General features: G+C 39.9%; 1 protein-coding gene across 1 annotated transcript in view; it reads right to left on the bottom strand.

Annotated features, from left to right (window-relative positions):
• The window catches only part of LOC111594514, a 73,918-nt gene that overhangs the window by 26,188 nt on the left and 34,907 nt on the right, over positions 1–12,823 (bottom strand). Inside the window, exons 2-4 of the mRNA XM_030224824.1 lie at positions 10,555–10,687; positions 403–541; positions 48–117 (exon numbers count right to left, since the gene is read on the bottom strand). Of these exons, the coding sequence (XP_030080684.1) occupies positions 48–117; positions 403–541; positions 10,555–10,687 (342 nt within the window). The remainder of the gene's footprint in view (positions 1–47; positions 118–402; positions 542–10,554; positions 10,688–12,823) is intronic.

Below are 12,823 nucleotides of genomic sequence, written 5' to 3'. Positions count from 1 at the left end.
GGTTGCTCTTTAATACCTTCGCATTATGTTGCAGTCTGCTAGCTTACCAATAACCGTTAAATTAATTCTATGATTGCGCGTTGGCGAGTTCTGAAAGTCCACGCGGCAGCGATAAACCTGTTGACGAAAGTCAAAAACAACATAAAGTGTTGCATTAGAGCTGAATGCAAGGCAAAAGCAAGTCGAGTGCAACCGACTGCGACATACTCGTTCACAAAAAAAAAGAGATTTAAAATAAATAAATTACACTGACCAGAATCTAAATATATCTTAAATATTTCAGATCTTCAACAAGCAGACAAACAGTTGAGGACAAATGGCTAACCAAAAGACCCCATATACTCTCTTTACTTGGCGAACGGGCAGAGTAAGCTCACTTTATGTGCGACGTATAGTACTTACACCCTCATCATCCAGCTGTATATTTTCCACAGACAATTTCGCTGGCTGCTGTCCGGTAACAAAATAAGCACGTGGCCCAAACGAGTTGGTATCCGACCAGTAGAGTGCCTTCTCGAAAGATCGACCACGCACATCGAAGCTGCAGAACATGAAAGAAAAGGCAAAAGGCAAAAAGTAAATATATTAGTTATGAATTAAATGTATGAAATATATACATATATATATATACATTTTTTTATGGTGTTATGATAAAACTATCTGCCTTGGCATTAGTATATGAGTTGAATGAGAGACTGTTGCAGCTACTGCTACCATAATATCATCCTAACAGCTAGTATCTATCAGCTGTAAATTGGTTTCTGAGAGAGAATGTGTGGGAGGGAGGTATCAAAATATATATATATATATAAATATATACATATATATATATAAATATATATATAAATAAATATATATATATATATATATATATATATATATATGTTGTCATGAAATATAACTTATGCATTTATACTCAACGGCCCAGTTTTATAGCAACTTAAAGACGAAGCTAATGTTGTCGTACTTTTAAGTCAAGCTATCGATGGATAGCGATCAATAAGAACCGACTATAGGCTAAAGACTAAAGACTCAACTTTCATTCTATGGAAGCTAGCGAAATTGGCTAAAATATTTCTGCATATTTTATATAGGACAGGTTCGATATTTTTATTTTATAATTACACATAAAAAATGTTTTTTTTTTTAACTTTACAGCCATTTTGTTTAACAAATTCACATTTAAGAATATTAAACTCAACAAATTTTCGATGCACTAGCTTCCTTCATATTAAAATTATATTTCTTTATAATATTATAATACCTGTGCAACTCTTAAAAAATAGTTGCTAGAGTTGGGAACGAAAGAAAATAATTCCCATCGTTTTTTGATAAAGAAAAAAAGGCTTTTCAACACTATTTATTTTTTTTTTTAAATTCCATAATCCAATTCCAAAGACCAAAAGCCACCTTAACTAAATGATAGTTGTGTAAAAAGTATCTGTTAATGCCAAATAAAAAGCGCATTTAGCAGTCGTTCAGACTCCGCTGCAATTTTTTCTTGCTTTACTATGTTTTTTCATAACACTTTGTGCAAATATGAATTATGTATTTCCTTTATAATGAAGAATTAAAAAAAAATCGATCGAATGGTAAATATCAGCAAGTTAATAAAAGCTTTTACAAACGGATAAAGAAATTCTTTATTTGCATATTATTGATTCGTTAAAATTAAAAAAAAAACGAGCTGTTAAAAAACTGAATATGCGTATACGTAATATATGAATTTATAGAAAAACTGAATCAATAAAAGTGATGCTGCTAAAGGGGCTTTACTGTAGCCCGTTATAGAGCCTGCTCCGCAATTTGGCACATTTTTCAATTTAAACGTTTTGTAACTGCGGCACTTGCTGGCTGATAGGGTGCCATCAAGCTTCCTCCACTTATTGCCTCTGTCGCAGTGCTAGGCCAATAAAAGGGATCGTTAGAAAATGTTTAAAAGCGGCTGCGGCATTTAGGGGCGTTGAGGTGTTGTCTGAAATTTCACGCGTCTACAGAATGACCCTTTTCCTGTGGGGTCAGGCTGACCGAAACCTTTGAGCATAAATTTGCACGCAACTAATTTCTTCCGTTTCGCATTATTTTCGCGCCGCAGCTAGAGGCAAACGTTTGCAATTTTGCGCATTAAAAAGCCTGACGTGCTATCTTTGGCGCTTTCTTACTTTCTTCTGCTTCTTCTACTTTTTTTTATTGTATTTGTTAATGTCCGTCCAAGCGGCTGGGCAACACAGCCCCAACAGCACCGAGTGCCGCAAATGACTTGGCAAAAGCAAAGACAGCACCCGGCACACACACAGACAGCACAAGTTGTATGTCCTTTTGTTGTTTCCGCTGTTGTCGCTATTTGTGTTGCTGTTGTTGCTATTGTTGCCCTCTTGCTTTTGCTGCGCTTGCGGTTAGTCGAGCGGTTTGTCATTGTGCCGGCTGCCCGCCTGCTCGCCTGCCAGACAACCACCCTGGCAGCCAGCAGAGTATTGTTTGCGCCTTTAAGTGGTTTTTTATCATTTTGCCGCTGACACAATTTATATCCGGTGCTCATATTTCTTATGCTTATCACGAGCTCTCTTTGCCCCGCTGCCAACTCTCATCCGTGCGCCTTCCACTTGGCCACGCCCTTGGCAACACCTTATGCTGAGACCGCGTCATGTGTTGACCAGGCAGACAGTTCTAATTATTGTTGAAATGCAGTAAACCATGCGGCGCATAAATTACGCCCTCAAAAGCCGGGCTTAAGCCGCTTTCTCGCCCAGAGCACGTTCCCTAATTAGCTTAATTAAATATATATGCGCGAATATGTAAACAAAGGCGATTTACGCACTCTAAACCTAACCAAAAAATTTGTAAACATAACTAGAGTGAGAATGAGTTTGCGAATTGATCGACGAAGAGTTGATCTGTTTTTACTAAGCAAATATTAGTCTGGTTTGGGATTTATTCTAGCTAAAAAGAGAGGGGAAGAGAGTTAGGGTACGCGCTTATTGGATGTTCAAACAAGGTGTGGAGAGATGAATTTTTTTTTAACATTCAGAGATGGGAGAGACACCGAATGATGAAGAGTGGGAGAGGGAGTTAAATATTTATAGAGCCCTAATGGAAATATATGAGGAATAGATAAGAAAGGAACACAGAGCGAGAGAACAGGAGAGAGGGAAAGATCGAGGGAGAGGCAGAGAGAAAGAGAGAGGGAAAGATAAATAGTGAGAGAGAGAAACAGAAAGATCGGGAGAAAGAAAAACCGAAATTGAGTGATAAGTAGAAAGCACAAAAAAAGAGAAAACTAGAGAGGAAGGGATAAAAAGAGAGGGAGAGAAATAGAAGAGAGATAGAGATAGAGATAGAGATAGAGCGGAAGAGAGCGAGAGACACAGTGGAAGAGAGAGAGAGAGATGAAGATAGACCAGGAAAGGCAGAGACTGATCTGTAAGTCGAAGGCTTCGATAAATAAATAGGAAATGACGAAGAGAGAGAGAGAAAGTCAAAAGAGTGAAAAATTAAGGACTTGTTTCCAGCTGCCTGTTGCATAGCCTTGCACAACTTGGTATTAGCCACAAATATGAATTTGAAATTTACAGGGTATACAAAGTAGTTTTGAACGCAGCATTTGTGTGCTGTGATTGTCGCAGCTGATTTTAATTTGGCGTCTACGCAAACAATAGACAACGCCGACTAGTCAACAAAAGGGAACAACAGCAGCGATAAGGCAAGGTGAGGATTGCCCAGTGCAGAGACCGCCCGACAGGCAATACTGTCCTCTGCTGTCGTATGGCCTGACTGGGCATGACCCAGCCTAGGCGCTGTTGACGTTGTGTTTTCTTCGTTGTTGGCCTTAGGAAACAATAATGCCAAGTTTGCACAATGAGCAAAAAAAAAAGAGGAGAAGAAAATAAACAACAAAAAATTTGAAGAGAAAAGTAAAAGAAAACGTTCTGCCAAAATGCTCGAGCAGTAAAAATTGTAAAGAAAATGGCGGCCAAAGGAGAAAGGAAAATAGAAGTGGGCCAAGCGTCGAGCTGGCAGGAAAAACGTAGACACGACAACATTGTGGCAGTTGCAGAAATGTCGACTGTCGTCGGTTGTGGCCATGTGGCCGAGTGGGCGGACGTCCGCGCGTCTGTCAATTTTTTTCTTCTTCTTTTTTTTTGAAGAGTTTGCCTAAGGTCCAACCTCAGCTCAGACTGATGCTCGTTCATTTCTTTTGTCTGCAGTAGCTCCCCCTACTCGCCGTCTCTACCTCTCTCTCTCTCTCTCTCTTGCAATCTCTCCGGTTTTGGCAACAATTAGTTGAGTTTTATTTATTTTGCGTTAATTGGTAGCACTTTATCTTCTGCTCGAATGAATGAGCCACGTTATTTAAACAAAACGAGCGCGCAAATCCCTCGAAGACCTTCTGGACATGGCTTGGTAATTACGTTTTGTTTTCTTTTTCTCTTCTGCTGGCAACGCCCAAGCTCTAAACGCATATGTTGGTAGCCACGTTCCCTACCTTAATCCAATATGTGTGGTTGTGTGTGTGTGTGTATATATATAAAGGGCCTTCTCATATTGCCATTTAATGTTTTTGCCTTTTTTATTTGGCAACGCTTACGAAATGCTATTCAAAAAAATTGCAAAAGGGCTGTGCGGGGGTACGAGGGCAACGTTACGAAATAAGGGTCCAAAAACTTTTAACTCCACATATATAAATATGACTGTGTGTGGGTGTGTGTGATGACGCTGACAATAACCATTGAATAATTTTATGACAATATGTGTCAGAGCGTGTCCCTGTCCCGTATCCTGGCTGCTTCGTGTGCCTGATGGCATTTTTTTTCTCGACAGTTTAAACACATGTACCCCAGCTACCAAAAAAAGAAAAAACAAAAAAAACTGTTGACTTCAATTATGCAGCGCCAGACAAAAGTCGGTAAACTATGAGGGCGCTATACAAAGGCCCTCAGCGTATAGGGGAAAATGTTTTTTGGCAACTTCTCTCTTTGGCATATTAGGCAGGTGGCAATTGCTTGGTCTCATGTCTGGCAGCCCGTATCAAGTTTATAGAAAATAAGAAGCGGAAAGCAGAAGCGGCGTAAGATAAAGCTAAACTAAGAGCGACTGTAACCGATGCGCCAAAAAGTATGCAATGGAACTTCGCAAAACTCGCAACAAATTTTAAATTGGTTCGCTTCAGCTAAGGAAAAAAAGACAGAAAGAAGAAAATAAACCAGTAAAACAAACGCAGATCGCGGCGAGAAATATGAGTGAAAAAAGAGCTGTTCACGCCCTCATACACAATACACAATGCACACACACACACATACACATGCGTATGCAAATGGTTTTACTGCCCCTTTTGTTTTTTGTTGTTTCTTTCTTTCATGTGTATTGGTATTATTATGGAGCCATGCTGTGTAATATCTGTAAATTTCTTTTGTTATTGCCAACAACAGTTTTTCCCCAATTTTTCCACCCCCAGCCCAAAATTTTGCCACTCGCAGTGTTGACATTTGTTGGCATCATTCCGCACATTGTTGCCGCTGGTGTTTTTTGTTTTGTTTACTTTTCGCTGACTCTTCTTCTTTGCTTTTACTATATAATTTGTAGCATATGAATATATGAAAACGAAGAACAAAAAAAAAGTATACGCAAACACGCACACACATGCACACACACACACACATGTATAAAACGTAAAGTCCTCCATGATGGGCAAGTTCAAATTTATGCAGTGTTGCCCAATAAATTCGGCAATAAATTCAAAATAAAACTTTCATCTTGCTACGTTGCCCATTTTCTCGGCCCGCATGTTGATCCTGTTGTTGTAGTTGTTGTTATTGTTGGTTGTTGATTTTCGCCAAAGTTTAGCCTGATCCAAAGAAATGAATTCATATTGTTGTAAAGGTTTTTCAGCGGTATTCGGCTTTGTTTAGCTGAATTATTTGCTTTTACTTCTATTCCATTTTAAGTTAGATTGCTGCCATTTTTATAGCTAGAGCGGAGTTCAAAGTGTATAAGCCACTTTACCACCTATGTCTTACGTATTTTAGTTTGCCTACAAAATGTGGAAAGCTACGAAGGAGACTTAGAACTATCGTTCTGCCCAACTCTCTATCCGTTGTGATGCAGACTTTGGATAAGCTCTGAGCAGGTAATCATATTGGCTGTTTTTTTAGAGTTACCTAAGCTTATGTTATAATAAAATAAATAAGTATATTTTTAATATTAATTAAATATACTTTTTTAAAGGCCAATATTAATTACAATAACGTTTCAGTATGACCTTAGCCATGTAATCATCACAGCTGGCGGGTATAAGATGCAATCTAGAATATGAATTTTCGCAATCATCGTTTTTTAAAACATTTGAACCAATGGCTCGCCAGCACATAATGCGTACCAAACAATAAATTCCAGCGCATATAATCTTTATTTTAAATATAATAATTCTATTTATTCAGTCAACAATTGACTTCATCATTATGTGTGCCATAAAGTGGACGAAGTGCACGAAAAGTTCGACGAATTGAACTATTATTTTAATAATACATTTTAGCAATTTATATATATTTATAAAATAATGTGAATATATTTATAAAATAATGTCAAGCTAAACTTAATAAATGATAACTATTTGCTGGTCAAAAGGTTGTCAAATATAGCAGTGTTGACATTTCAAAGCTATAAGCCACTAAAAAAAACTATATATTTCTCTCTAACAAGCTATCCAAGACTTTACACAGACTTCAGCTAGGCTCTGAGCAGAGCACTATTATGTATTTTATTTATATATCAGCACAGCTAAAATTTTAGTTCAATGTATGCCATTCCTCAAATCGAGCTAACAACACATGTATCATCTATTGCTGAGTATCCCTTAAGTTCCATTCCAAAGTCTTTTAAAGTTACAAAAGTAAAGTTAATCTTGCTATTAGTTTATTCAGCACAAATTAAAGATGGAAGATCGTCAAGGCGTAAGAAAAAAGTAAAACAATGGAGCATCGTTTGTTGGGACTACAGAGGTCCATTAGGAAATTTGAATGGAGTAGGTCGGAAGCATTTCGTGGTCGCAACGGCAATAGATGAAATGCATTAATTCCGAGTCAAAGTTTAGTGGCTGAAAATCGATTTGCATGCGCTCTGTGCATTTCCGTTGTTCACACATACACGCACACACACACACACACACACATATACACACATGCGGCGACTTAATTACAGTTTTAAATAACCCATCTAACTGGAATTTGCGCCAAGTGCGGCACAGTTGCAATTGCCGCTGGCTGTGCCGTCGCTCGTAAAGCCCCCGAAAATGCACTCGAGTTAATTGCCATTGGCTCGACTTTTGGCCAAGTTGGCGAGTCCTGCGGGCTGCTGGTGGATTTTATTGCCAGCCATTTTGAATACCATTTCGTGGTTTATTACTTTTGTGGCCGGCAGATTCTCAAGTAGAGCGCCAAGTGCACGGCACACACACAGACAGAGACTGGAGTGAATGCACTTTCGATTGCCACACCGTCTGCATGCGAACTATATATAGGTATATGTATATATAGACGTTATGTATACATGTGTATATTTGTATTTATGGGCCAGTGGCCAACGCTGACGATTATGGCAGTTAGCGTGGGCCGTAACATGGATTATGGCTGCCTTTTGACAGCCACAACAGCCGTTTGGGCCGACACGCACAGCTGCCGTTCTGTCGTTGTGCCGTTTTGCAGTGCAGCAAATTTCATTATTTAAGCCCCATCGCTCACCAGCGGTACCGCTCCATCCATTCCGATGGCCGGGAACCACGCTGGCTTTAAAAATCAATTAACCTTGATTGCGGCCATACTCAATGCGTTCTTTTTTATGGCTGGCAGCGGAGAGGCCACAGCTCTGGCCAACATTGTCTTTGCCCTTTGTTCTTGTTTATTATTCCGGCTTTGCTGCTGGCTTCGCTTTGCAGCCATTGATGACTTGCCATATTGGACATGACATGACGGCAACTAAATGCCTGCCACAGCTGCCTGTCACGCCCTCCAAACGGCAAATGTTAATTTTAATAATGCTGCCTGACCTCTTGTCGAACGGCCAAATGAAACTCAATCGCAACAATCCATAACAGTTAAATATATGAATAAAAAGAAAAACAATCTGATGAAAATCGCATTTCAAGGGTCAAAACGCGCCAGAAACAAATCCCAGCAAAGGTATGGACCATAAAAAGGGAAAACCAGGAGATTGCTCTAGTGTTAAGTGTGCTCAACTAGGAGATACCCTGCAGCCAGTGACGAGCTGTTGAAGTTTTTTGCCTCGGCAAGTATTGCTGATGAAAAAGAATTATAATCTGATGGAACTTTGTGGCAAATATGAAGTCTGTAGAGCTATAAACTTTATACTTTATAGTCTTATCGGTTAGTCCCCTACCTGTTACATATTTTAGCCCAATATCAATATGCCCCTTTAGGCTTTGCCGTGGTATAAAAGGCAAAGCATAAAACGTAGCCTAACCCTAACAAAAAATCCTCAGCTCAGCTGGTCCAGACAACAAAGCAAATTTTAACATTATAATTTTTAATATTTTTGCCTTTCGGCTCGGCTTTTGTTGTTGTTATGTCTGATAATGTTGTTGTTGCTGTTGTCGTTGGTGCGAAGCTGTCAAATGCAGAGCGAGAGCCCTAGACAGGGCTCTAGGTAAGGCTCAGGCTTGGTTCCGGACTGCAAGCTGTGACATCCTTACAAAATGTGGCAAACGGAAAACGCACACACGGGCAGGCACACACACACACACACATACACATGACACTCATACATATACCGGCCCGCCTGCTGCCTTTCAATTTTGGCATCTTTTTGGTCTTAGCTCTTGGCTTTCGTTTCTTTTTAACTTAAGTTGCCTTCGATTTCACGCAGCGCTGGCAATTTTATGCCGCAGAACCCAAGTTGTAGCAGCCCACGCGCTCCCCTCTGGCTGCCCCTCTGCCCATCGTTGTCCCCGTTGTGGCTTAGTCTTGTTGTTGTCGCTGCTGTTACTGTTGCTTGTTTACTGTCTTATATTTATTTGGCCGCATTTTTTGTTGTATTTTTTTTGCTGTTTGCTGCTCGCTTTCAAGGAAGGGAAATCGAATTCGAATCACTTTCGGATATTTTGGTTATAAAGTCGGAAATTTTTGCAACATTATTGTTTTCGACATTTTCCTAGTTTTTGGCAAACATTTTTTTCCACTCACGGGCTCCCCTTCTCAGTGACTCGCTGATGCTGTCCCATTGTCTGTGCAGCACTGAAATTTATTGCTTCCAATTGAGTGCACGAAGCAGCAGCAGCAGCAACAACAACAACACGAAACACATGGAGCAGCAGGAACAGCAGGAGACGCAGGAGCAGTAAGAGCAGCAGCAGCAGCAGCAACAGCTCGTGAACTGCTCGCGCTTGTCCTTGATATACACGTGCGTTCCTAGTCCTGTCCCTTGTTAGAGTCGGTCGCCATGGCCCCGTGGCCCCTCGTCCTCAACTGGCAACATATTGGCGAAGGAAGCACACATGTAAGCAAAATTGACAAGGCTAAAGGATATCGATGTCTGCTTATAATGTGCAACATATTAAACCTAAGCACACGCTCACAGCGCTCGTCCGCTCTATAAATAACGGCAGAAGCAGAAGCAGCAGCAGTAGCGGCAGCATAAGGACACACACACACACACACACAGACCACACCTCAGCAAGACCGGGCTCGGCTCATGCCCTAAAATAATCAAAGTTGCCGCCAAAACAGTTTTCACTTTGGCTGCTATTATTTTGCTGGCCTGGCTGCCATTGATGTCCTTTGCCTTTGCTTTTGCCCCTGCGGCTAATATATGAGTTCACGTCGCAGCGTTTGGCCTCGCCCCGGCCCCGGCTCGCTTTTGTTTTTGACCCACTGCCAACGCTGCTGGCCTAGGCACAGGGACTCCGGCACTCGAGTTGAGTTACTATTGATGATGTTATTAAAATAATAAATTATTTGAAAATTATGAACTGGCGCCATTTCTCATCACGTGCTGAACAGTTGCCCAGGTCCTCAACATAAATCAAAAGCTAGCCCCTACCTTAAGTGACGGCCACGTGAAGGCTCAACTTGCTAAAGGTTTACCACATACACCTGGCATACTTAACTGGCACACATAAACAGACTTTAATATTTGTTGTCAACCTATTGAAATTGAATTAGCTCTCCTCTACTCTATGCTCATTAAAAATGGCTGTAATGGAATCATAAATGGCAGCAATGAAATGTTTTGTGTGAGTCGAACATTGATTCCCCTGTAACTAATTTGGTTAAGATATTTATTTAATATTTCAGAAACTAATTCCAAATTTCTATAGTTAAATTAATTGTTATATTTTTTTTAAATAGGTAATCAATCTAAGCAAAAATGTAATATTAATAAATTATTTGAGTTAGTTTAGAGTCCACTAAAAGCTCTGCCTCACAAACACCATTCATCTGTTTACCGGGTAACATCTAGTCGTATATTTTCTAACAGCATACTCTGTTATTTCTTTTATTTTCACAATTGAATACCTGTCTAAATGGCATTTGCGCTTGCACTTACCTGTAAAGTGGTTTGCCTGCACTCTCACGGAACCACAGGACCATATAGACTCGATCGTCCTTTGCCTCCGGCTCAATGTCACACGGCAAGGATGCGGTGCGTCCCAGCACGGCTTCTACGGCAACAGTGCTAACTGTAAAGGGCGAGAAAGAGAGAGAGAGAGACGAGAGACGAGAGTTAGGCAAAAAGTCAATTATGTGGAAACATATACAAGTGCAGGCAGCTGGCTCTGAAGTGTAGTTTTAAATGTTACAACACGACGACTATTGACAAAGTCATTAACACAATATTAAATTGTCTTTGGCTGTTGTTGTTGCTGCAATTACTTGACTCCTTCTTCGATTCCTTAAACATCAACAAATGTCAACAAAATGCTGCCTTTTAACTGTCACGCCAACGGCACGCAAAGCAAGCCAAAAAACGAAGCGAAACCGCACGACAGACCCACCACCCCACTGGGCAGGCCACACTGCCGATCTCCCTAAATGGGGTGCACGCCTCCAACTTCTCAACTCTAAAAGCCCGCCACACCCTGACCCTAACCGCAATCGTAGCCATCGTAGTCGTAGTCGTAGTCGCATAATCACAACCAAGTACGTGAGTGGGAATATTAATGCTAAATTGACGACAGCGACAACGACAACTACGATGACGCCGACAACAACAGCAACAACAATGACGACGACGACAATGAAATGATGATGATGGCAACAGCGCTGAGCTCTGCTCCCAGTTTTACTTCAAATCGTAGTCCTAGTCCGTCCATCCGTTTGTCTAGCTGCGATTTCATGGCGGCCTCATCTTTTGCATTTAAACTGCCAATTGATGTCACTGCAAATAGATATACGCCAAGCAGCGGGGCAGGGGCAGCAAACTCTAAAGGCAATCCCAGCAAATGACAGTGGTTAGAGCGCTGAATTCCAGCTGCCTGAGGTGATTGCTTCATGGCCTAACGAGCTGCGCCCTGACCGCAGACGATGCCAGAGCCTGCAATTGATATATATATATATACTTATAAATATATATATATATATATATATATATATAGATGTATGGATATATAGAGATAATTGCAGTGTTCAAATCTATATAGTTGACCTGGATTGGTCAAGATGCAAGAAAACTATCCATGAAACTGTTAGCAGAGGTTATTAAATTTATAGCCTAGTCAAGGCGCATTAAATCAGTTAAACATTATTGATTTAATATATTGCTTGTAAGCGCCTAAGCAGGTTGTCAATTCAGAGCTGATTGATGATTGACAGGGATTTAAGCCACGGCTTAGGCTAGACGGCACACCTGTGCAGCTGTGGCGCCCACACACGAGAAGACTCTGAGATCTATCAAACAGCGCAAAGCTCATTAATACCCCAAAAAGGGAACCCGCAATGATGTTACGCGTAATTTAATTTTGGGACACCCGCCAGCAACAAATTCCTCACGCATAATTTCAGTTTGCACACGGCTTTGTGTCGCGTACGTGTGTCTGTATGTGTGTGTGCGTGTGTGTGTGGGTGGCAATGGTACAATTTTTGACATTTATTTAATATGCGCACGTTTTATAGAAAAGCAATTCCCAGTCGTATAATTTATGGCACACTACAAAAATTTGCAAATGACGTCGCAAGAGGAGCACGCACGCAGCTAGACGTTGCCTTGTATATATATAGAATATATACACTTATGGTCAACAAAATAAGTACACTTAAGACTAAAATCAAAATGGAAATAAGCTTAGAAAGAAATTAAAGTTGAACTTTAAATTTCAAATAAATGCAATAAAATTAAAAATATGATAGTTACAGATATAAACATTAATAATTAATAACAAATTCGAAATAAATTTATTTAACAATATCAATAATCCTCTGAAACTATAAGTTTTTTTTAGAGCTTTACAATTTTGTGTTGGCAGCACTATTTTATTTGGCAATCAGTTTAACAACTAATAATGGTTTTGTGTTGAGTTTAGTTTGACATTTTATTATAATTAGACTAATATATATAAATTTATATGTGTTTATTTTAATTGCCTTAAACAACATTGTTAGCACAATCAAAAAGCAATTGGTATGCATTGCTTTGAGCGAAACTAAAATATTTGTATATATAAAATATTTGTGGTCAAGTACTTATTATTATGGCCTTTAGTGTTCCACTTGTGCTTCTGTGTGTGGGTGTGTGTATTAGTTTCTATTTGGACTGTCGCAAAACATTGTAGCAATTTTCGTTGCGTTTGCAATTCCCATGTAAGATGTCAAACTTCCAA

This window comes from Drosophila hydei, unplaced genomic scaffold, assembly GCF_003285905.1.
Source record: "Drosophila hydei strain 15085-1641.00,03,60 unplaced genomic scaffold, DhydRS2 tig00008119-arrow-pilon, whole genome shotgun sequence".
NCBI classification, from domain to species: domain Eukaryota; kingdom Metazoa; phylum Arthropoda; class Insecta; order Diptera; family Drosophilidae; genus Drosophila; species Drosophila hydei.
Note: the sequence above shows the minus strand (reverse complement) of the source record. Positions and strands in the feature narration are given on the sequence as shown.